Source organism: Pantherophis guttatus, chromosome 4 (assembly GCF_059756535.1).
Source record: "Pantherophis guttatus breed Tessera chromosome 4, ASM5975653v1, whole genome shotgun sequence".
In the NCBI taxonomy this organism is placed as follows: Eukaryota; Metazoa; Chordata; class Lepidosauria; order Squamata; family Colubridae; genus Pantherophis; species Pantherophis guttatus.
The window spans coordinates 158,075,530-158,101,220 of record NC_142066.1 but is presented as its reverse complement, the minus strand read 5'-3'; the positions used below and the strand labels follow the sequence as shown (position 1 = coordinate 158,101,220).

The following is a 25,691-nucleotide window of genomic DNA, read 5'->3' as shown; positions in this document are numbered from 1 at the left end:
AAAAAAAAAAAGAGCACTCGGAGGCTCCAGCTGGTCCAGAATGTGGCCGTGCGGGTGGTTATGAGCGCACCTCGTTGTGCCTGCGTGACACCCCTCCTGCGCGAGCTGCACTGGCTCCCAGTGGTCCTCCGGGTGCGATTCAAGGTGTTGGTTACCACCTTCAAAGCGCTCCATGGCATAGGACCCGGGTACATTCGAGACCAACTTCTACCACCAACAGCCTCCCACCAGCCAGTCCGCTCCCACAGAAAGGGTCTCCTCAGGGTGCCATTGACCAAGTTATGTCGGCTGGCGACACCCAGGGGGAGGGCCTTCTCTGTGGGAGCCCCAGCCCTGTGGAACGAACTGCCCCCGGAAATGCATAAGATCTCCGACCTCCGTATATTTCGCTGTGCCCTCAAGACCCTGCTGTTCCGACAGGCCGGGCTATCAATGTAATGATTTTAAATTGGGTGTTTTAAATTTCTGGGGTTTTAAATTAAGCCAAATTTATTTAATATTTTTAAATTAATTTAAATTGATGTTTATTCTGTTTTTAAATAGGCTGTACAGCGCCCTGAGTCCTTCGGGAGAAGGGCGGTATAGAAATAAAATTATTATTATTATTATTATTATTATTATTATTATTATTATTATTATTATTATTATTATTATTATTATTATTATTATTATTTAAAAACCCCTTCAGTCCAATCCGGCCAGGCCAAATAGCCATGTTTTGAGGTCACGGCGGAAAGAGCGAAGGTCGGGGGCCATCCGGAGCTCCAGGGGGAACTGATTCCACAGAGTAGGCGCACCCACAGAGAAGGCCCGCTCCCTGGGAGTCGCCAGTCAACACTGTCTGGCCGACGGGACCCCGAGGAGGCCCTCCCTGTGAGAGCGCACCGGGCGATGGGGAGATGTTGCTGGCTGCAGATGGTTCGCCAGGTACCCCGGGCCTAAACCATGTAGGGTTTTATAGGTAATTACCAGCACCTTGAATCTCACCCGGAGGGCAACCGGTAGCCAATGCAGGTCCCGCAGGAGGGGTGTAACATGAGAGTATTGGGACACTCCTATCACTACCCGCGTAACCGCATTCTGCACCAGCTGAAGCCTCCGGGTGGTCTTCAAGGGCAGCCCCATGTAGAGAGCGTTGCAGTAGTCAATCCGGGAGGTGACGAGCGCATGAGTGACTGTGCACAGGTCATCACGGTCCAGGTAGGGGCGCAACTGGCGCACCAGACGAATCTGAGCAAATGCCCCCCTTGGTCACGGTCGTAACATGGTCGTCCAGAGTCAACTGTGAGTCCAGGAGGACGCCTAGATTGCGCGCCCTTTCTACAGGGGGCAACACCTCACCCGCTATAGCCAACGATGGAATATTCTCCTGGAACAAGTCCCATCCTCTTCATGGGGAACTACAAGTCCCATCCTCCTGAGCCCCGGAGACCCGGCTCTGCCCCCACACCCCACCTCCTACTCCAAGCACAGACCTCATTCTTGTTCCGAGAGCAAACGGCCATTGAAAAAAAAGAAATTAAAAAATTGATTTGGACTTATGACCGTTGCAGCGTCCCTAGGTGGGGTGAGGTGGGGAGCAAAAAGGGAAATATGGGGGCAGCAGGACTCGTTTAACAACGACTTTCCTTAGCCGCAGAAATTCTGCTCCCAATCATGGCCGTTAAGCCAAGGACAATGTGTGTCGTACTTAAGGAGCAGAAATGAAAGCCAGCTGGGTGATTTTGAAGACAGGATGCAAGTAAATAAGAAATAAAAATTTAAAAAATAAAGAGGCCAGAGTTTAATATCTTATTTGTGTCTAGTAGCAATTTTTTGCGGCAACCACAACACAACACAGGATCCCATTGCACATCACAACCATGTCATGTTTCGCTTGTGAGTCTCACCTTCAAGTTCTACAGGTGGTCCTCGACTTATGACCGTTCATTTAGCGACCGTTCAAAGTGACGGGGGCACTGAAAAAAGGGACACCCGTTGCAGCACCCCTGTAGTCATGTGATCAAAATGAAACTAGTTCATACTTATGTCGATGGCTGGGTCCCAAGATCACATGACCGATAGTCCTCGATTTACAAGGGTTCGCTTAATGACGGTTGCAGCGTCCCGCGGTCCCGTGTGTCCCCCTTTTGCGACTTCTCTTACCCTCAAAGCCAGGGGGGATGCCAGATCCACTTCACAAAGTGACTCACTGAATAACAGCAGTGATTCACTTAACAACGGAGGTGAGTAAAGTTGTAAGTATGGGGCAAAATTAACAAATGTCTCAGACTTAACGACAGAAATTTTGGGCTCAATTGTGTTGCACGTGTAAAGCGTGAGAAAGTGGCCAGCCCTTCCATTGTACAGTCATGGCAGCCATCTTGTTTGCTCCCTTTGCGTGGACACCCGTGACAGCTAGTCCTCGACTTACGACAGCTAATACAACCACCCCAAATGGACTGATTTCCATTTGCTAAGCAAAGCGATAAGAGCGTGCCGCCCGATTTCATCACCTGCTTCTGCTACCGTCGTTCAGTGAATCCCTGCAGTTGTTAAGTGAATCCCTGTGGTCATTAAACAAATCAGGTGGTTGTTAAGTGAATCCAGTGGCCCTTGTTGACCTTCCTTGTCACAAATGTCGATCACGTGACCCTGGGACATTTCAATCATCATCAGTAATCAACCAAATTTTAATCACATCACTGCGTCGGTTGTAAGTGCGAGGACTGGTCATCAGTCCCTTTTTTTCAGCACTGTGGTAAAGTGGTTATAATTTGAGGACTAGCTGTAAGTTATTTTGTGCCCATGGAGGGTGCAGCCATCACTTTTGCAGATATACCCAATGAAGAACTGTTACATATTGGAAATCTTTTAATTCACCGCTCTAGTTTTTGCATAAGAGCTGCGTGATCTTATCCTGTGGAACTCATGGCCACAAGATTTGGAGATTTTTCACGACAGCTTTCAAAGGACAGGGAATAAACCCAGGGAAATGTTCTGTTCAGCTTTGGGGGGGAGCGAGGCCCCCAAATCCTTTTGCAAGGTAGCAAGGGGAGAGACCCCCTCCTTCTTCCTCCTGATTGGGATCCTCTCCCCCCCCACAAGCATAGGCTGGTGTGTGTGTGTGTGTTTGTGTGTGTGTGTGATGGGTTCAACCATCTGGGCATCCCAGAAACAGTTAAATCATCCACCCACCCTCCCTTGTGGGCTTCCATCCACTTAGCCCCCCCCCCACAGCCAAGAAGTTGCAAGACAAGGCTGACCTTAGGACCCCAACCCACGGGGGGGGGGAGGAGGGAGGGAAGAGAGAAGCCCCTTACCTCCCACACAGACCCCTCCCCAGACACAGAATCCCCTGCTGAACATCCTCCACTCTTTCAATCGGGGGAGGGGGGCGAGAGAGGGGGGATCCTTCCCTCCCATGCCCCCCCACCACCAAAATCCCACGCTGTGCATCCTTCCTCCCTCCCTCTCCTACCCCTTCCAAACTGCAAACCCTAAACCCTCCGCCACTTAAGCCGGGGGAGGTGTGTGTGGGGGGGGGGTCTCCGCTGCACCTTCCCTGAGCCGGTCCTTCCCCATTTGCAATTCCACGCGCGTCCCGCGCCCACTCGCGTCCATCCTCCCTCCTTTCCTTCCCTCTCTCTCCCTCCCTTCCGACGCCTCGCCCTCCGCGCGGCTGCGGCGCTTTTGCGCATCTGCACCCAGATCAGAGGAAAGGAGAGCCGCCGGCCGCCTGGTTTCTCACGGGCGGCGTCTGGAGCGAAGGGGACGAAAACGGCGGAGGAGATTGCGGCAGCCCGGAGCAGGAGCGGAATAGAAGGCGGAGAACCGAAAAGAGCGCAGCAGAAAAAGAGCCGGCATGCCCGGGGAAGAAGGAGAGGCGGCGGCGGATAGAAGGGAGATGCTATCCGGAGTCCGGCGGGATCCCACGGGGCGCCCAAGCGAGAGCAGCGGCGGAGCAGGTCGGGCGTAGTTCCGGAGAAGCGCTTGGGCTCTCTCAGGACCTCAATCGCGATCCGGAGCTGTCCGACTCGCTGATCTCCCTCCCCACATTTTTTCCGCCTGGATTAGCAGCCCGCGGACCCCCGACGGTTTTGTCATGCTGTCCCTCCGCCTTCGGGGGCCGGCCGGGGACCCCTGATTTGGGGCTGCGAGGGTGAGCCGGCACCCCCTTTTTCACCATGTGGGGCCAGGCAGACTGAGAGGAAGGGTACTTGCATAGCGCAGCCCTTGTGACTCCCCACCGCCCCTCGTTGCTGCTTCTGCTGCCAAAAAGACCCTCCCTCACTTCCTCACATCCACCATGGGCACTGTGCTGTCCCTCTCGCCCAGTGGCGGGGGCAAAGCCAGCCTTCCTGAGGAGGGGTCCACCAGCTCGCTGGCCCACTACCCGAGTGGTCTGCCCAGCGGTAAGGGAAGCGGGCAGAAGGCAGACAAGACCCTCAAGAGACCCTCCATGTTCATTCCAGCCCTGACGTGGAAGAGGCTCGTGGCCTCCACCAAAAAGCGGGGCTCTCGGGCCAAAGGCGCAGCCCTCCCCGGCAAGAATTTCCCGACGGGAAAAGAGGTAGCCAACCTCAACCACGAGAATATCCAGAAGTCTCTCTCTTGTGCCAACCTTGCCGGCTACGAGGACGGCGGGCCACCCTTGGCGCCGCTCAACACCAAGGGCCTGTCCGTCACCACTGGGGTCCCGGTTGGCTCGTTGCTGAAGCCCGGTGGGTTAGGAGGCAGCTCCTCATCCCCCCGGCGGGTCATCGTCCAGGCATCCACCAGCGAGCTGTTGAAATGCCTCGGTGAGTTTCTCTGCCGGCGGTGTTACCGCCTGAAACACCTGTCTCCCACCGAGCCTATCCTGTGGCTGCGCAGCGTGGACCGCTCCCTGCTGCTACAAGGTTGGCAGGACCAGGCCTTCGTCACGCCGGCCAACGTGGTTTTCGTCTACCTGCTGTGCCGGGAGATGATCGACGGCGACCTGGTGGGCAACGAACACGACCTCCAGGCCGCTCTACTCACCTGTCTCTACCTGTCCTACTCCTACATGGGGAACGAGATCTCCTACCCCCTGAAGCCCTTCCTGGTAGAGGCCTCCAAGGACATTTTTTGGAACCGTTGCCTGCACATCATCCACGCCATGAGTGCCAAAATGTTGAGGATCAACGCCGACCCGCATTACTTCACTCAGGTGTTTGCCGACCTGAAAAATGAAGGCAACACGGCAGCCCCCGAGGACTTTGCCCGTGTCTTGGATCGGTGACTGTGGACTCTTCGCAACTTCGGAGTTTTGGGGGGGGGAACGGGGAGGTTCCTGGGGATCGGTTTGGAATCACGAGTCAGAAGGACCGGCCGTTCCTGCATCCCGAGAGGCTCTACGGCCCTCCGATTTCAGGATTTCAGAAAAGGGAGCATGGCATGGAAGAGGAATACCGATGCAACGAATGTCATGTTTCCCCCTACCTTTGGCTAAAGGAGAGGGGAAGAAGACCACCCCTCCCCCAACAGGGAGGGGGCAGGGGGGTCAGCTTCTGAAAAGCCCGTAATACAGGAAGTCCTCGACTTACAACGGCAAGCGAGACGTTTGTGCAGCCAATTTCGGCCCATTTGTTGTCCTTCCTTGTCACGTTTACACAATCACTGCAGTTGTTCAGTTAGCAACGCGGTTGTTAAGTGAATCTGACTTGCTTGTCAGAAGGTCGCAAAAGGGGAATCAGGAGACACCCCCCACCCCCCAAGACGCGGCAACCGCCCTAAAGATGAACCAGTTGCCAAGCGTTCTGTGACCGTTTGGGAGGCTGCTACGGTCGTAAGCGTGAAAAATGGTCCTAAGTCGCTTTTTTTTCAATGCTGTTGGAAATTTGAATGGTCGCTAAGCAAAGTGTTGTAAGTCGAGGACTATCTGTATTTATTAAATAGCCATTTTTTCTTTCGTCATTTCTTCTGCTAAAGCAAGCAAGCACACCAAGAAATAACATTGGGAAGGAAAAATATTAATGTAACCCCTGAATCCAGCACTGAGGCCATCAACGTCCTTTGAATTCTGCTTCAAAATGGATCTTTTTAAATTCTCTCTCTCTGTCTAATTGATCTCTCTCTCTCTCTCTCTCTTTAACTATCTATATCTCTTTAATCTATCTATCTCTGTTTCTCTCTCTCACTCCATATCTATCTATCTATCTATCTATCTATCTATCTATCTATCTCTCTCTCTCCCCCTCTAATCTAATCTAATCTCTATCTCAATCTACCTACCTATTTATCTATCTAATCACTCTCTCTCTTTCTCTCTTTCTCCCTGTCTATCTCTATCTATCTCTATTTCTCTCTCCCCCTCTAATCTAATCTAATCTCTATCTCAATCTCCCTCCCTATCTATCTAATCACTCTCTCTTTCTCTCCCTATTTTCTATCTATCTCTCAATCTACCTACCTATTTATCTATCTAATCTCTTTCTTTTTCTCTTCCTATCTATTTATCTATTATCTATCATCTATCTATCATCTATCTATCTATCTATCTTCTATCTATCTATATCTCTGTCTATATATTTTCTATTTTCTTTCTATCTATATCTATCAATTTTCATCTATATTTTCATCTATATTTTCTATCTATCTATTTCAATCTACCTATTTATCTATCTAATCTCTCTTTCTGTATTTATATCTCTCTTATCTATCTAATCTATCTCAATATATACTTTATATCTACCTACCTACCTACCCATCCATCCATCCGTCCGTCCTTCTCTCTCTCAATCCTATCTCTCTCTCTCTCTCTCTCTCTCTCTCTCTCTCTCTCTATCTATCTATCTAGAGATCTTTCTTTCTCTATCTATTTATATCTATCTTATCTATCATCTACTGTATCTATCTCTCAATATATCTACCTTATATCTACCTACCTAACTCTCCAACCATCCATCCATCTGTCCCCCCCTCTCTCAATCCTATCTATCCATCCATCCTACCATCCTACTCTGTCCCCCCTCTCTCAATCCTATCTATCTATCTATCTATCTATCTATCTATCTATCTATCTATCTATCTATCTATCTATCTATCAATCATCTAATCCAGTGGTGAAATGTAAAATTTATTACTACCGGTTCTGTGGGTGTGGCTTGGTGGTGGTGGGGTAATATGACTGGGTGGGCATGGCCAACTTTTTAAAAAAAAAAAACTTTTAAAAACATTTTTTCTACCATCTCTTCAGCCGAAGAGGTTGTTAAAAAAATGCTTTTAAAAGGCTCTGATGATCCCAGCTGAGTTGCCTGATCGTCAGAGGCTTTTTTTTTCTTTTAAAACCATTTTTTCTACAACCTCTTCGGCTGAAGAGGTTATTAAAAAATGCTTTGAAAAGCTTCGGGCAATCCCAGCTGAGCCACACGATCATCAGAGACTCTTATTTTTATTTTTAAAAGCATTTTTTCGACCGAAGTGGTTATAGAAAAAATGCTTTTAAAAATTAAAAAAAAAAGCCTCTGATGATCACGCGGCTCAGCTGGGCATGGGGGGGGGCAGGGATTTTTGTTACCGGTTCTCCGAACCCCCCGTCTCCATCACTACCAGATCGGGTGATCCAGTCCGAACCGCGAGCATTTCACCCCTGATCTAATCTCTCTCCCTCCCTCTCTCATATATCTCTCCTCAGCAGGGTTGGGAGAACCCCAGAGATCATGCCCACCCCCCAACCACCCCCACCCCCCAACAAGGGCCTGGCTTCCATTTTTATTTTGAATTTTTGAGCATGCGAGAGTGAGCGTGCAAATGGAAGACAAAGAAAAGAGGCCGGTTATATTCTCGGCTTGTAAGAGACGTGCAGAGCTGAATTTGAAAAGAGGGAGGACTGGCGAAGAAACCAATCCAGAGATGTCTTGTTAGGGCAGAATAGGTCAAAAAAGTCAAGATGGCTGCCACAGTCATGCTACCCAAAATCCTTGATATTTTTGTGTTATTTTCACTTTTCTTAACCCACAGGTAGTCCTCGACTTACGACCACAATAGAATCCAAAATGTCCGCGGCTGAGCAACACGGGTTCACTGAATTTCGCCCCATTTTACGACCTGCCTTGCCACCATCGTTAAGCGAATCGCCGTGCTCCTTCAGTGAGTCAGCCAGCCCCCTGGCTCCTCCGAATCCTTTCCCCACAGGTCGCCCTCGAGTTACGACCGCCGTGCGGCCCAACCTGCCTGCGGCTAAGCATGACAGGGCTTTAGGGAATTTTGCCCCGTTTTATGACCTGTCTTGCCCCCCGTTGTTAAGCAGATCGCTGCCATCATTGTGTTAGCAATGCAGTTGCCGAGTCCATCTAGCATCCCCTTAAACTTGGCTCGTTGGGACGGTCGCCACAGGGGATTTGTGTGACACACACCCTGCGACCATCGCAAATACGAGTCAGGGGTCGTGCGTCAGAATTTCAATCACGCGAATTTCGTTGTTGTGAGAAAACGGTTGTGTGTTCCTTTTGTTAGGGCAACGGTCATAAGGCTGAAAAACGGTCCCAAGTCACTTGTTTCAGGGCTGTCATAATGTCTAAATGAAGTGTTGTAAGTCGAGGACTGCCTGTATTTCTGCTTCCTGTTCGGTTCCCAGCCCTGAGTTCCGATCTTGCCGCTCTGCCATTCTGCCAAGGAGTTTTCGGGACCCATTTTGGGGTCTTGTACCCCAAATATGGGGTTATTTTTACGGTTCACGTTGTCAAATGGCCCATCGGGTCCCTTCCAGATTTTGGAGTCCCCCGTTTCTCATCCCTGCATTGTGACCGATTTTTCCCGACACAGAATGAGACATTTTCCTGCAGGCAGCTGCTGCACTTCGGTGGGCTAAACCATAGTGTGGGAACGCTGGGGTGGGAGATGGGATGTTCCATTTTTAAACATGGGGGTGGACTCTTTTGATTTTTTTTCCCCATCCTGAGCTTAATTTTTCGACATTTTTTTTTGCTTTCAAATGGTGGGGTTTTAAATGTAATATATAAATTTATATATATTTATTTTATTCATTTAAAATAGTCATGTGACCTCGGACCCTGAGGGAGGGGACTTCAGGCCCCCATCTCAGAAAGAGGAATGGGGGCTGCTGCTTCCCAAGGGATGCTGGGAATTGTAGTTTTATAGGACTGCTGACCATCCCTTTAGAGCGGGGGTCTCCAACCTTGGCAACTTTAAGCCTGGAGGACTTCAACTCCCAGAGTAGTTGAAGTCCTCCAGGCTTAAAGTTGCTAAGGTTGGAGACTCCTGCTTTAGAGGACTAACATAACAGTAACAAAGTTGGAAGGGACCTTGGAGGTCATCTAGTCCAACCCCCTGCTCACTCAGGAGACTAGGGATTCAAACCACCGAACTGCTGACTTTTCTGATCGACAAGCTCAGTGTCTTAGCCACTGAGCCACCTAGCCAGGCAAAAAGTAGTCCTGGACTTAAGACGGCTCTTTTAACGTCCATTGAAAATCAGGACAGATTCCACCCCCCCCCCACCTCAAAAGGACCCGGTTCTGAAGTTCTGGTCACCGCCCCCTGCCTCCAGTAAAGAGTCCTTGGCTTATGACGTCGCCAAATCCACATTACTAAGTGAGACATCCGTTAAGTAACGGCCATGGGCTTTTCTTAATGACGGCTGCGGTCATTTAACCAAAAGGTCATGAGATTATGTTGGTCATATGAATCAGCTGTTTTACGATCGTCTCAATTTACGACCGTAGTGGGCAGTCATAAGTCGAGGACTCTCCGTTGAAATATCCCTGGACCTACGACCGCAATAGAGACCAGAATTGCAGTTGTTGAGCAAATCCATGCCGAATTTTGCAATCTTTTCCCCTGCAAATATTAAGCAAATTAATGCGGTTCAATCAGCTGGTCGCTAAGTGAATCTGGCTTCTCCCCCCTCATCGGAAGGTCGCAAAAGGGATCACCTGACCCCGGGACAGCTGCAACCATTGGAAGTACACGCCGTTCGCCGAATGCTGATATTTTTTGATGATGTAATGGTGGGGAAGCTCTAACAGTTTTTAAGAGTAAGTCCTGGTTGTAAATCAGTTCTTTCAGGGCTGTGTTTATGTCCAGCGTTCGCTAAATGAATGATCAGAAGCCGAGGACTGCCTGTATTGAACTAGGCAGAATTCCGCAGGGCAGAAAAACTGGATGGGGTTGTGGGGTTTTCTCAGAGCTGTGGGGTTTTCTTGAAGACGTCTCATGACCCAACTAGGGAACATCATCAGGACTAGAAGAAGTGGGGTTTGTACAGAGGAGGAGAAGGAAGACGACAAAGTCCTCCTTGTTTAGTCCTTCGTCACTAAACAAATATTTGTAAGTCGAGGGCTAGCTGTAGCAACCCTTGGAGACCCAGATAATGGGCATCCATGGTTTTTATATCATCCCAGGGACTGGAAATGCTTGTCTTAGGCTCCTAGAGGTCATCAAGACAATCCACATGCTTCACCCCATTGAACTACATCAAGGAAAACCTCTTTAGACCTCCTCCCCTAATTCCTTTCTTGGATTAGCCATCGTCCGGGGTCTTTGGCGCAACCCCTAACCCGGAGAGAGGGAGTCCTCGACTTACAGCAGTTCATTTAGCGACTGTTCGAAGCGACCACAGCACTGAGAAAAGTGACTTAGGACACTTACGACCATCGCTGCATCCCCGTAATTATGGGATCAAAACTCAGGAGCTTGTCAACTGACTCATACTTATGACGGTCATGTCCCAGGGTCACGCAATCCCCTTTTGCGACCTTCCGACCGGTAGAGTCAGTGGGGAAGTCGGATTTGCTTAACGACCAATGTAACAACTGCAGTTATTGACTGGACCAATGTGGCCAGAAAAGTTGCAAAATGAGGCAAAGTCATGTTTCACTTAGTGACATAAATCTTGGGTTCCCTTGTGGTCGTAGGTCAAGGACTTCCCATATTATGACTTCCATTGGTTTGTTTAGCTTAGTCCTCAACTTATGACCATCATCGGAATGACACCCAGACATCATGGTATGTCATTAAGCAAGCCACCCCAAGATTGTCCCTAATTTTATGCCCTGTTTTTGCAGTAGTCATTAAGTGAATGAGGCAGTCGTTAAGCGGATCCATGGTAGCCCTATGATCGAGGCTAATTTTATGACTCTTTTTTTTTTGCAACAGTCACTAAGTGAGCGCATCGGGCGTTAAGTGGATCCACTCGAAACTGGCAAAAATTGTCACACTTCACAACTGTGTGCGACTGGATGGGGTTGTGAAATCAGGTCATACGTACTCTTTGGGGCGTCCATCGTAACTTGGAACGGTTGCTAGGCGCCTGGTTGTTAAGCGAGGATTATCTCTGCTAGATCTGACCCGTGGAAAAAAATAAACTGTCCATCAGAGGGCACAAAAACGTTGATTCCCCCACCCCCTAGTGTTTCCCTGTTGCCACCTGGTGGTTTTCTGGAGAATTGCAGCCCGGATTTGCTGAAATTCAGCAATTACCTGGCTTCACTACAGGCACAGCAGCAAAATCAGAGCAGTGGGCTGGATTCATTTAGTGACCTTTTGCTGAAAAAAGTGATTTTTTTGGGATGGTTTTCTCACTTAACGACTGTTCCAGCTTTTCCCCACGCTCGGCAACTGGCATGGACATATGTCTGTTGCAACGATCGCCGTTTGTAACCTTCCCTGCCAGCTTCCGATTCGCTTAACGGCCACCTGATTCGCTTAACAAACAGACAGGCAAAAGTCCGGGGTGTGCCTCGCTTAACAACCGACTTGCTTAGCAACCAAACTTTGAGTTCTCGACGATGGTCCTGCTGCACCGAACACAGAAATCTGCTTCACAACCATGACGGGAAAGGTTTGTAGAAGAAGGCGTGATTCAACCACCTCATTTAGCAAAGGAAAGGGGCAGTCTTAAGTCGAGGATCCTTCTGTCTTTTTTTTTTTAATGGACGGAATTCTATTTTATGTCGATTTTCGTTGCAGTTAGGAGAGAAAAACGTGGATTTGGCTCGGAAGTTACGACCGTCATAAGTGCGAGTCAGAGGGCAAGCATCTGAACATAGATCACGTGGCTGTTGGGAATGCTGCAGTGGTCGTAAGTGTGGAAAAAAAACGGTCGTAAGTCCCTTTTTTTGATGCCATCATAACTTCAAAGCGTCACTACACAGACCGTTGTAAGTCAAGGACTCCCTGGTATGTAATCACAATTCTTGAACGGACAACTCACTATTTTATATTGATGAATCACAAATGTCCTCGGCTTATGTCCGTGATGGGGCATAATGCTTCGGCCATTAAGAGAGATGGTCATTAAGTGAGTCTTGTCCCATTTGACGTCCTTGCCACAATTGTTAAGGGAATCACTGCGATCGTTAAGGGAGTCCTGTGGTCATTAAGCGAATCTGGCTTCCCCATGGACTTAGCTTGTTGGAACGTTGCAAAAGCAGGTCACGTGACAGCGACCGTCGTAAATATGAACCAGTTGCCAAGTGTCCAAGTTTTGATCTGGTGACCGACAGTCGTAAGGGTGAAACATGATCCGGAGTTCCTTCTTTTCAGGGCCGTTGTTACTTCGATCACTAAATAAACTGTTTTAATTCCAAGGATTCCTAAAGTCAGCGGGGGAGGCTGGATTCATTTAACAACATGTGATTCATTTAACAACTTCACTGATTGGCCCCCAAATTCATGAACGCAAACCCCAGAGAGTCCTCGACTTACGATGACCACAGTGCCCAATGTACATGTCGCTAAGCGAGGTGGTCATTAAGTGAGTTTCACCCCATTTTATGACCTCCCATGACACTGTCATTAAGTGAATCCCTGCGGTTGTTCAGTTAGTCACACGGTTGTTAAGCGAATTTGGATTTCCCGATGACTTTGCTCGTTAGACGGTCGCTAAAGGGATCATGTGACCCTGGGACATTGAGACTGTGGTAAATGCGAGTCAGGTGCGAAGCGTCTGAATTTTGAATCAAGTGACCCCGGGGATAGCTGCAACGCCCTAAGTATGAAAAACGGTCCTGTTTTCAGTGTGACGGTCGTAAGTGTGAAATCTGTTCCTTTTTTCAGCCACCTGTGTGAACCGTTGTAAGTCAAAGACTCTCTATTTTGATTTTTATCTTGCTTTTCTGCTGCCAAACAGTGTTTTTTTTCTTTCCTTTGGAGTGGAAACCGATTTGTATATAATCCTATAAATATGAATATTCTGCATGCTGAAATATGTATTTATTCTATTTATTCTCCGTTTTTTTTTTGTCCTATTTAAGGAATTCCAATTTGAAATAGTTTTGCTTATAATTGTAAAAAAAAATCAGATTTTCTTGTAAATTTTGTGCAACTGAGAACGAAACCGAAAATAATCAGAATTGATTCATTTTTCCAGGCTGCTATTCTGGATTTTTTTTTTTTCCGGAAAATTCCTTCGATTTGTTCGGATTTGTTGTTATATTTGGATTTTACAAGCAACTTGAACCGGAGCAAATCCTGACTCACAATGTGACTCTCAACAGCGAGGACATTCCGACAACAAAACGACGACAAAACGCACAACACAAGATCAAACGACGTTTTTCCCGCGGCCGGCCTGTGGAATTCATCAAGACTTGAAATATTTTGAAAAAATATTTATTTCTTCTTCTCGTTCTGGAAACTGTGGGGCTCACCGACACTTGAAATTGTTTGAAAAAGTAGGATTTCTTCTTCTCATTCTGGAGACTTTGAAACTTACTGAGACTTGAAATTTTTGGGAAAAAAATGAATTTTTTTTCTTCTTCTCCTCGTTCTGGAGACTGTGGAATTCCCCAACACTTGTAATTTTTTGAAAAAGTAGGATTATTTTTTTCTTTTTCTTCTTCTTCTCATTCTGGAGACTGTGGAATTCCCTGACACTTGTAATTTTTTGAAAAAGTAGGAATTTTTTCCCTTCTTCTGCTTTTTGTTTTGTCAACTGTGGAACTCACCAAGACTTGAAATTCTTCAGAATAGTAGGGATTTTTTTCTTCTTCTTCTTGTTCTGGAGACTGCGGAACTCCCTGAGACAGTTTTTGAAATCGGGTTTGTATAATATTAACAATGGGAGACTTGACAAAAGCGTCGGCTTCTTCTTTTACGTCGAACAATCGGAAAGATGCTGGGAGAAAAATTGTGACAGGTCCTGCACCGGATGCAAAATAAAATGAAGACTGAATTAATTGAATGCCTTGATTAATCCTTTGAAAGTGTGCATGTGGAGGGAAATGAAGGTGGAGGATAAGACCCCCTTTCTGAGGTCCGAGGGTCGGGGTGGGTGGGAGATCCAGATTAAGTGGATTCAGTAGGATCTAAAATCATGGGGGCTGGAAGGGACCTTGGGAGGTCTTCTAGTCCAACCCTCTTCTCAAGCAGGAGACCAGGTTGAATGGCGGTCCAGTCTCTTCTTGAAGATCTCCAGGGATGGAGCAGCCACAACTTCTGGTGGCAAACAGTTCCGCTGGTTAATTGTCCTCTTTCTTCTTTCTTTCTTTCAATCCATTTCTTCTTTCTCCTCCCTCCCTTCCATCCCCTCTTTCTTTTTCCTTCCTTCCTTCCTTCCATCCGTCCATCCATCTCTTCTTTCTTTCTCCCTTTACAATATATATGAGTTGGAAGGGACCTCGGAGGTCATCTAGTCCAGCCCCCTTGTTCAAGCAAGAGACCTTTACAGAATTACCAACCCTCTGCTCAAGCAGGAGTAACAGAATAAACACAGTTGGAAGGGACCTCGGAGGTCATCTAGTCCAGCCCCCTGCTCAAGCTGTATATGAGTCAGCTGCCAATGGTCTTAATTTTTGATCACGTGACCCTGGAAATGCCGCCAGAGTGTGAAAAACGTCCCTTTTTTTCAGCACCGTTGTAACGTGGAATGGTCACTAAGTGAGCCGTCGTAAGCCGAGGGCTACCAGTATTCCCCGATCCTTTGCAGACGGTCCTCAAACGTACGACCGCAATTGAGTCCCATTGCTAAGCAAGACAGTTGTTATTCAGGGAGTTTTGCCCCGTTTTTACCATCTCTTGCCACTGTCGTTAAGCAAATCAGGGAGTCATTAAGTGAATCCAGCGTATGTTCCCCCCCCACCCCCCTTGAGGTTCCTTGTCAGAAACCCAGCTAGGAAGGTTACCAATGGGTGAGCCTGGGATGTTGCGACCGTCGTATGAAAATTGGTCGTAAGTAGCATTTTTCAGTGCCGTTGTAACTTTGAACTACAAAGTTACAAGCTAAACGAATTGCCGGTCATTGAGGACTACCACTGCATGACTGACTTCCAACCCAAACCCAGAGCAAACCCTTTGTTCGCTTAATGTCCATAATTCACTGAATGACCATTGTAATTCATTTAACGACCACTGCAAACAGGGTTGTAAAATCACGGGATCGACCCATTGTTACAATCTTCGTGATTTGCGGCTGTGATGGGCAGGCTGCGCTCCGGTCATAAGCAGAGGACCTTCTACATCCCACCTGACTTGGGACAACACATAACATTAAAAAAAAAAAAAAAAGACATGATCAAGGGGACACAGGAATACAGATCATCCTCAGCTTACGACCGTGACTGGGCTAGACTTTTCTGTCGCTAAGCAGGACCATCGTTAAATGGGTTCTGCCCCATTCAACCGGCTTTCTTGCCCTTGTCGTTTGGGGAATTTTTCAGTTCGCCACATGGTCGTTAAGCAAAACACTGGCTTCGCTGGTCGGAAGTCTGTGAAAGAGACGCTGCAAAAACCAAGTTTTTTTGTTTTTTTTTTAAATTTGATTTATATGCCGCCCTTCTCCGGAGACTCAGGGCGGCTTACAATGTGCTCAGCAATAGCCTTCATCCTTTTGTATATTTATACAAAGTCAGCTTATTGCCCCCACAAACTGGGTCCTCAATTTACCTACCGTAGAAAGGATGGAAGGCTGAGTCGACCTTGAGCCTAGGGAGATTCGAACTTGCAGTAATTGCAGACAGCTGGTCTTAATAACAGGGTGCTTTAAACCACTGTACTACCAAGGCTCTTGGTTGGTGGCCAAGCGTCTGAATTTGGATCCCCAGGATGCTGCCACGGTCGTAAGTGTGAAAAAAATGGGCATCCCTTGCATTTTTTTCTGGTTGCCATTGTCGCTTCTGAAGGTCACTAAACGAACGGTTGTAAATTGAGGACTGGCCATAAAAGGCCAAACCAGACAGGACAGAAAACGAAATTTGGGTCATCTTAAGCTAGGTTTTCCAAGCCCCGTTTGAAACAGCAGCAGAATTGGGGTCCTCCACATTTAGGGGAGGGGATTCTGGGGTCCTGATAGATGGCCTCGAAGGAGCCCCAGCATGCCAACCCTGCAGGGTTGAATCAAGCAGATACAATGTGAGAGAGATTGTCTTCTCAATTTTTTTAAAATTATTTTAATTTCTTTATTAAAAGCGTTGATACGGCCGGCCAATTCACAATTACTCTGGAAGGCTTCCAAAACTACAACCCCAATAAACCCCGCCCCCTTGGCAACATCACACCAAGCGGCCAATAGGTGGGCTCCGTATCACCCCAGGGATCCCTCAATCCCTTCGCAGAATCAGGTCTTCAGGACCTTGTGAAGGACTATCAAGATGGAGACCAGTCTTATCTCCCTAGGGTTGATGTTCCACAGGGAAGGAACCACCACAAAGAAGGTCCTTCTTCCAGGTCCTATTAGATCAGTGTTTCTCAACCTTGGAAGCTTGAAGATGGGTGGACTTCAACTCCCAGAATCCCCCAGCCAGCGTTGCTGGCTGGGGGATTCTGGGAGTTGAAGTCCACCCATCTTCAAGCTTCCAAGGTTGAGAAACACTGTATTAGATGGACCTCTTTAAGAGAGTACCCCATAATATCTCCTGCCTTCCAGCTCCGGTGGGTCGGGTGGATGTAATTTGAAGATGGTCCTTCAAGTAACAGAAGAAGCCCCATGGAGAAGGTCCTTCTTCTTGATTACACCAGATGGACCTCCTTAGGAGAGGGGAGAAGGTCTTCTACTTGATCCTAACAGATGGACCTCCTGAGGAGAAGGTCCTTCTACTTGGTCCCCACAGATGGACCTCCTGAGCAAAAGGGAGGAGGTCCTTCTACTTGGTCCTAAGAGATGGACCTCCTGAGCAGAAGGGAGGAGGTCCTTCTACTTGGTCCTAAGAGATGGACCTCCTGAGGAGAAGGGAGGAGGTCCTTCTACTTGGTCCTAAGAGATGGACCTCCTGAGGAGAAGGGAGGAGGTCCTTCTACTTGGTCCTAAGAGATGGACCTCCTGAGGAGAAGGGAGAAGGTCCTTCTACTTGATCCCAACAGATGGACCACCTGAGGAGAAGGGAGAAGGTTCTTCTACTTGCTCCCAACAGATGGACCTTCTGAGGAGAAGAGAGAAGGTCCTTCTACTTGGTCCCACAAGATGGACCCTCTTAAGAGAGGAGACCCATAACATCTTCTGCCTCTCTGTTCTGGTGGGTCAAGGAGATGTACCTGGGAAAAGAGGGTCCTTCAAATAACATTGAAGGAGCCGCCACGGAGAAGGCCCTTTTTCTGAGTCCCACCAGATGGACCTTCTTAAGAGAGGAGACTCATAACATCTCCTGCCTCCCTGCTCTTCTGGGCTGGATGGATCTAATTGAGAAAAGAGGTCCTTCAAAAAAACCTGGTCTTCCATGGTTCTTCTCCACCGGGGTTCGAATTCAAACCACGTTTCATGGTTAGGGATTCTGGATCCGTTGAAAGATCTGGTTAGATGCACGGCAGGAACTTAAGCCATCTTTTCTCATACAACCCAACAAGGCAGACACAGATTTCAAGGGATAATTAGAACTGCAGAAAAAAGCAACGGCTACCAACCTGCCTTCCATGGAGGACCTGTCTACTGCACCAGTCAAATCACTCTGCTTAACATCTAATTCCCACAACACTCTCAAATACTTTACTAAGACTGCATTACTATCCTTCTTCTCTTCCTTCCTAGTACCTATCTCTTCCCACTTACGACTATAACCATGTCGCTCGTATCTTTACAACTTATAGTTTTTAATTGTTTCCTAGTATGATTTGATTGCTTATTAGTATCCTATGACTATCACTAAGCGTTGTATCTTATGATTCTTGATAAATGTATTTTATTTTTCTTTATGTACACTGAGAGCATTTGCACCAAAGACAAATTCCTTGTGTGTCCAATCTCATTTGGCCAATAAAGAATTCTATTCTATTCTATTCTATTCTATTCTATTCTATTCTATTCTATTCTATTCTATTCTATTCTACAGCTAGTCCTCGACTTACAGCGACAGTGGCGCCCAAAATTTCTGCTGCTGAGCGAGACATTCGTTGAGTTTTGTCTCGTTTTACAACCTTCCTTGCTGCCGTTGTTAAGCGAATCCCTGCAATTGTTCAATTAGCAAGCCAGTCATTCAATGAATCGGGCTTCCCTGTTGGCCGCTTTTCGGAAGGTCGCAAAAGGGGGGAAATCACGTGACACACACACCCCGGGATATTGCAACCGTCATACATATGAGTCAGTTGCTGTGCGTTGTAAATATGAGTCGGTTGCCATGCATCTGTGTCGGGTACGCGGCAACGGTTGTAAGTGTGAAAAAGAGTCGTAAGTCGCCTTTTTTCCAGCGCCATTGCAACTTGGGACAGTCGCTAAATAGACCGTTGTAAGTCGAGGACTAGCTGTAATGAGTATTGTTCTCTCAAAGCGATGGAAGGAAGAGCTTCAGCTAAAAAAATTGAATGCAGTACCGCCTTCCTCCGCTCAGCTCCAAAAGGCAACAATTTAAAAATATAATAAAGACGCTAGACCTTATGATTTGTGGAATCGTTTTGGCTGCTCTCCCAGGAGCCAGAAAGGTTCAAGGCAACACTGGTTCATCGGCTCCTTGGCCAGGAGAGCACAAAGCCATCCCGGGTCTTGGCGAAATCCGGCAGGGTCACGTCGTCCCGGGTCGTGACCGTCACTAAGCGTTTCCGGTTGTTTTGGCTAAGCGGGATGCGGTCGGACACTGTCACTTGGAGGTCTCGTTTGAGCCTGTGAAGAGAGAAAAAAGAGGAGCTTGAAAAAAATGGGCCAGAGGGTATAAACCAGCTGAGAAAAAGCACAAACCATGGTTTGTTCAATCATTGTTTATTGAAAAGACGTGGTTTATTGTCAGGATTCATAAGCCAGAAATCATGAATCATGTATGATTCATGGCCTTAGGGCAACTTAGGATGTCTAGATCAGGATTTCAGCTACCAGCTGGCATTCTTTAAGACGGGTAGACTTCGATTCCCAGAATCCTCCACCCGGCATGCTTTAATAGGGGTGCACCTCAACTCCCAGAATCCCCCAGCTGTGATGGTCGTAAGTGTGAAAAATGGTCCTAAGTCGCTTTTTTCAGTGCCGTTCTTACTTCAAACGGTCGCTAAATGGAACATTGTAAATCGAAGACCCCCGGGCATCAATCCGTCGTAGGGACATTTCTCGCCATGTTGGGAGACCGAGAATCCTTTGGCAGGCAAGGATTTAACCCAGATCTAAACTTAGCCTGATGCTGTCTCTCTTCCCAGCCAACCGTCACCATGGCAGCTGGGTGCTAGGTGGCTGCCATGGCAACCAGAGCATCCTTAGTTCCTAAACTTCCCTGCTGGACAAGCGGGAAACAAACCAGGATGAACGACAGAATCCTGGTTGGCAAACGAGAAACCAACAATCGGACCTCCGAATCCGGCATTTCTTAGGTCCTCGATTTACAATGATTCATTTAGTGACTGTTCGAATTGAAAATGGCACTGAAAAAAAAGGGATTGAGGACAATTTCCCGCACTTATGACCGTTGCCGCATCCCCCCGTGGTCATAAATTCACATGCTTGTGTGACGGACTCGTATATATGACGGTCGCCATATTCCCCGGGGGTCACATGATCCCTGTTTGCCCCTGTTAGAAAATGGGGCAAAACTCACAACATATGTCTCACTTAGCGACAGAAATTTTGGGCTTTATTGTGGTCATAAGTCGAGGACTGCCTGTATAACTTATCCCTCGCTAAAGGGGTCTTTTGTAGACCAAATATTTGCCTTAAAGCTTTTTTGCTTTGCTTTGCTTTCCTTTCTTTTTTTCTTTTCATTTCCTCTCCACTTTTCTCCTCCTTTTCCCTTCCCTTCTTTTTCCTTTCCTTTCTTTTTTCTTTTTTCTTTCTCCTTTCCTTCCCTGCCTTTTCTTTCCTTTCTCTCTCTCTCTTTACTTTCTCTTCTCTTCTTTTCCTTTCTTTTCCTTTCCTCTCCTCCTCTCTTCTCCCTTTCCCTTCCCTTCTCTTTCCTTCTTTTTCCTTTCCTTTCTTTTTCCTTTTTTCTTTCTCCTTCCCTTCCCTTCTTTCCTTTCCTTTCCTTTCCTTTCCTTTCCTTTCCTTTCTCCTTTCCTTTCCTTTTTTCTTTCTCCTTCCCTTCCCTTCTTTCCTTTCCTTTCCTTTCTCCTTTCCTTTCCTTTTTTCTTTCTCCTTCCATCCCCTTCTTTCCTTTCCTTTCCTTTCCTTTCCTTTCCTTTCTCCTTTCCTTTCCTTTTTTCTTTCTCCTTCCCTTCCCTTCTTTCCTTTCCTTTCCTTTCTCCTTTCCTTTCCTTTTTTCTTTCTCCTTCCATCCCCTTCTTTCCTTTCCTTTCCTTTCCTTTCCTTTCCTTTCCTTTCCTTTTTTCTTTCTCCTTCCATCCCCTTCTTTCCTTTCCTTTCCTTTCCTTTCCTTTCCTTTCTCCTTTCCTTTTTTCTTTCTCATTTCCTTCCCTGCCTTCCTTCCTCCCTCTTTCTCTTCTCTTCTCTTCTCTTCTCTTCTCTTCTCTTCTCTTCTCTTCTCTTCTCTTCTCTTCTTTTCTCTTCTCTTCTCTTCCCTTTTTATTTCTCTTCTTCTTCTTTTTCTCTTCCTTTCTCCACGATTTTACCTGCCGGTTCTCCCTTCCCATCTCCAGATGACTCAAATTCAAGGGTGTGAAGTCATCCTTCTTTCCGGCCAATGAAGGCATCACCGGCAAAAGCTTGACGCATTCAAGGCTGTTTCCCACTCCAAGGTGGCCGGCCAAAAAGCCGAAACTGAGGCACGGAGAAGCTTTTGTGCAAGGTCAGGATGGCAACAGGGACAATGCAGGCAATTGTACACTCGTATGACCATCAGACAGATAGCCTTCACATTGGAGCTCACAATTTCTCTTGCTAAGGGACACCGTTGTTAGGTGAATTTTGTCCCATTATATGGCCTTTCTTGCCGCCATCGTTAAGGGAATCCCTGCAGCTGTGAAGCGAGTCACACGGTCGTTATAAGTGAACCTGGCTTCCCCATCGACTTTGCTTGCCAGGAGGTCGTTAAGAAGGGAATCACGTGACCCCAGGGACTGCGACCGTCATAAAGATGAGTCGGGGGCCAAGCATTTGAATTTTGATCGTGGGATGCCACAATGGTCGTAAGTGCAAAAAACAGTCATAAGTCACTGTTTTCATTCCTTGGAACGGTCACTAAATGAGCTGTTGTAAATCGAGGACTGCATATTGTTGAAAATGAGATTGAGCTGAGCTCAGAGCCTTTTGGGATATATTGGGTGAGTACCTCATCTCATCCTAGCAACATGGCCCAGGAGGGCTGTAGATGATGGAAGCTGTAGTCCGCCCTCCTTCCTGGACCTCCACCGAGGAACTTAAGATCTGACCTCTGTTTGTGTGTTCCAATTAGGCATAGATTTTCCAGAAGGAAAATCGGCATTTCCTTCCCCCCCCCGCTCCTGATCTTCTTTCTCTTTCTCCTCCTCGTTTCTTTTTTTCTCTCCTCCCTCCCTGCTCTTCTTTTTTCTGAATCTGATCTACTCATGAACTTTCCAGCAGTTACCTAGCAACCCTCCCAAAAGAGGTTTTCCACATTTATTCAAAGTGGGGCAGCAGATCTCCGACGCCTCCAGCTGTGCGAGAAGATATACGGAGAAAGATGCAACCAAGGATGATTCTGGGGACCCCCAAATTGGATGCAGACGGGTTACAGGTCATCATATCCCTTCCAAATATGTTATTCTATGTTTTGGGGTGTGAACTGGGAAACTGAGCATCCTAAACCAAGGCAAATCCCAAAATGCTAGGGAATTGCTGGAAACGTGGCACTCAGACAGAAGCAGCCATCAACAGACACATAGAGGTAAATAATGTTTACACGCCTTTGAAAAAAGATAATAAAATTTAAAACCGACAATATAGGGACTGACAGAATGAAAACTGTCAGTCCTTAATTGCACAACACATGGACAGATTCAACCATAGTTCCAGCTGGGAAATTTTGAGCATCCTAGACCAAAGCAAGCAAAAAAAAAACAAACATTAGAGAATTCCTGGAAGACTGGCATGCAGACGAAGCAGCTATCAACAGACACGTAGAGATAAATAATGTTTACACGCATTTGAAAAAAGACAATAAAATTTAAAATTGACAGGGTAGGGACTGTAACAGCCACTATGTAGGACAAACAGGGAGAACACAGCCATGAATCCCAGGTAGCAACCAGGAACACAACAAGTGGTCAGAAGACACAACGAGAACTCCTTAATTGCACAACAATATGGACAGATTCAACTGTAGTTTCAACTGGGAAACTCTGAGCATCCTGGATCAAACCCAGTTGGAAAATGTTAGATAACTTTTGAAAGATGGCATTCAGACAAAGCAGCCATCAACGGACACAGTGAGATAAATGATGTTTATACGCCTTTGAAAAGAGACAATAAAATCTACAACAGACAAGGTAGGGATTGTAAGAGCCACTAAGTAAGGACAGTCGGGTAGAAGGCTAGCAGAGCGCATCCACGAACACAAACAAGCAGTCCCAAGGCAAGATTCGAACCTTGTGGTGAAAAACTGAACAAAAAAGCTGGTAATTCTTTTTCGCGTTGTGTTAACACCTCTGTTTTTGCAAGCCCTCCGCCGCGCCGTCACAACTTCAGAAGTGCAAATGAAAGTCTAAATAAATGGATTTAGGATCGCACAGAACTGTGGCTTCGAGTCTCACACTTTGAAACTTCACAGTTTCACAGCAAAAGTGGAACAGAGACAATGTATATCTGTGTGTTTGTGTTAATTATACTGATTTTTCTTTCGTTAGGAATTAAAAACGCAATTAATTTTAATTAAAAATTAAAAATTTTTGGGCCATGTGGCTAATAATGCTATTTTAAGGTTCTCCATTAAGGTTCTCCATTTGTAGGGTTCGTTTTTTGTAACTGAAGCCAATTTAGTCTAGGCGCAAGAGCAGGGAGACGGGAGTTCTAGTTCTGCCTGAAGCATGAACATTAACAGTTAGTTCTAGTTGGTGAGTTCTAGTCCCGCCTTAGGCATGAAATCCGGATGGGGGATTTGGGGCCTGCCCAACCCACCTCACAGGATCGTTTTTCTGGGGAAAGTAGGAGGAGGAAGGAGATTTGCTCACTCCCTTGAATTATTTGTGAAAATAATAAAGGCCAGATAAAAGTCTCACCCACACATAAATTCGTCAATAAATCAAATATTTCAAATAATGGAGGATTAGGGCCATCAAATCTCAAAGACGCTTCTTTGAGGACGACCGAAATTTAAATATAAATTAAATTATTTTACTATAAATATTGCCCCAATTCCATCTCTGTTTTCCACCTCTTTAGTGAGAAATCTCCGTCGCTAAAGGTGAGACTCAAACATTTTTCTAAAATGATCCAAACGATTCCTTGAAATATTACTCTGCAGCTGGTCCTCAACTTACGACGGGTTCACTTAGCGACCATTCGAAGTTAGAACAGCCCTGAAAGAAGTGAGCTAAGATGGGTTCTTGCATTTAGGACCGTCACTGCATGCCCACGGTCATGTGATCCAAATTCACTATGATTGGTCCTCGTACTTATGACCGTCACGGCTTGCACTGGGTCACATGATCGCAATTCGAACGCTGGACAACTGGCTCGTATTTACTGGACTCGTTGAACAACCGTGTGATTCACTTAATAACCTCCCTGATTGGCACCAAAATTCCCAAATCTCAACCGAAATTCTCCAGATAATCTCCCGGGCACTGAAATGATCTCCTGGGGTTAAAGATTTCGTGGATGTTATAGAGATGAACAAACTGTCCCAAATTACACCAGAAATTAGAGCAGCTCTTCTAAAACAGGAATATATATATACACACACACACACACACACACACACACACACACACACACACACACACACACACACACACACAATGTGTGTGCATGTGTGTGTGTGTGTGTGAGAGAGAGAGTGTAATCTTATTTTAGAACAGCTGCTCTAATTTCTGGTATATTTTGGGGCAGGGTGATCTATCTATCTATCATATCTATCTATCTGTCTGTCTGTCTGTCTGTCTGTCTATCTATCATATCTATCTATCTATCTATCTATCTATCTATCTATCTATCTATCTGTCTGTCTATCTAGCTGTCTCTCTATCAACTATCTATCAACACATTCTCTCTGTCTATCCATCCATCCATCCATCCATCCATCCATCCATCCATCCATCTCTCTCTCTCTATCTATCTATCAACACACACACACACTCTCTCTCTCTGTCTATCTATCTGTTTCTCTATCAACTATCTATCAACACACACTCTCTCTCTCTATCTATCATCTATCTATCATCTATCTATCTATCAATCTCTGTCTATCTAGCTGTCTCTATCAACTATCTCCTATCAACACACTCTCTCTGTCTATTCATCCATCCATCCTTCCATCTCTATCTCTATCTCTCATCTATCTGTCTATCTATCTATCTATCTATCTATCTATCTATCTATCTATCTATCTATCTATCTATCTATCTCTGTCTATCTAGCTGTCTCTCTATCAACTATCTATCAACACACTCTGTCTCTCTATCTATCCATCCATCCATCCATCCATCCATCCATCCATCCATCCATTGTCTGTCTGCCTGTCTCTCTCTATCACTAATCAATCTGTCTTTCTGTCTATCTATCTATCTATCTATCTATCTATCTATCTATCTATCTATCTATCTATCATCTATCTATTATCTATCTATCAATCTGTCTATCTAGCTGTCTCTATCAACTATCTCTCTATCACCACTCTCTCTCTCTATCCTCTATCCATCCATCCATCCATCTATCCATCCATCCATCCATTGTCTGTCTGTCTGTCTCTCTCTCTCTCTGTCACTAATCTGTCTGTCTGTCTGTCTATCTATCTATTTATCCTCTATCACTGTCTATCCATCCATCCATCCATCCATCCATCCATCCATCGTCTGTTTGTCTGTCTGTCTGTCTCTCTCTATCTGTTACTAATCAATCTGTCTGTCTGTCTGTCTGTCTATCTGTCTATCTATCTCGCCTGATAGAATGCCACGCTAAAGGACGGTTTCTCATATTCCCATCAACAGATAAAAACCAATATCTCAACAGCCTAGCAACCGGAGTCCATCCTTCACAACACGCACACGGGAGAAGCTGACAGATGGCACAGGGTGGACATTTACATGTGTGCGGAGGAGGGCAACACGTACTTCTTGTTTTTGACTTAAAAAACAAAACAAAACAAACCAGACGTGGAAGTCGAATAAAATGTACAAATGACTCTTCCAAATCGGTCATCCTATGTTTAAAAAGCAGCTGTCTGCATGTTTGGGTACCACTTAAGAGAAACACAATCTCCTGTTTTTGCAAAAATAGGGTAAGCATTTGTGCTGTGCAATGAACGTGCTTGCAAACT

At 46.3% G+C, this 25,691-nt stretch overlaps 2 protein-coding genes across 6 annotated transcripts in view; one reads left to right on the top strand and one right to left on the bottom strand.

Annotated features, from left to right (window-relative positions):
- Positions 1-3,598: 3,598 nt before the first annotated feature.
- LOC148114411 (cyclin-dependent kinase 5 activator 1-like) lies at positions 3,599-14,141 on the top strand. 5 transcript variants are annotated; one of them, XM_087893217.1, is made up of 3 exons: positions 3,599-5,865; positions 7,963-8,091; positions 13,334-14,141. In XM_087893217.1, exon 1 carries the CDS (start codon positions 4,289-4,291, stop codon positions 5,240-5,242), a length of 954 nt encoding a protein of 317 aa, XP_087749343.1. In that variant the 5' UTR covers positions 3,599-4,288; the 3' UTR covers positions 5,243-5,865; positions 7,963-8,091; positions 13,334-14,141. The 5 variants fall into 5 exon arrangements, with proteins under 5 accessions (XP_087749343.1, XP_087749341.1, XP_087749340.1 ...); XM_087893215.1 differs by having other exon boundaries at positions 11,932-14,141; XM_087893214.1 differs by having other exon boundaries at positions 7,963-12,043.
- Positions 14,142-16,333: 2,192 nt separating this feature from the next.
- The window catches only part of LOC148114410 (unconventional myosin-Ig-like), a 24,856-nt gene continuing 15,498 nt past the window's right edge, over positions 16,334-25,691 (bottom strand). Inside the window, exon 10 of the mRNA XM_087894276.1 lies at positions 16,334-18,985. Coding sequence (XP_087750402.1) covers positions 18,826-18,985 — 160 coding nt within the window. The 3' untranslated portion in view covers positions 16,334-18,825. The remainder of the gene's footprint in view (positions 18,986-25,691) is intronic.

Coding starts and splice junctions, on each gene's coding strand:
- LOC148114411 (XM_087893216.1), top strand. CDS start 4,289: ATGGGCACTGTGCTGTCCCTCTCGCCCAGTGGCGGGGGCAAAGCCAGC.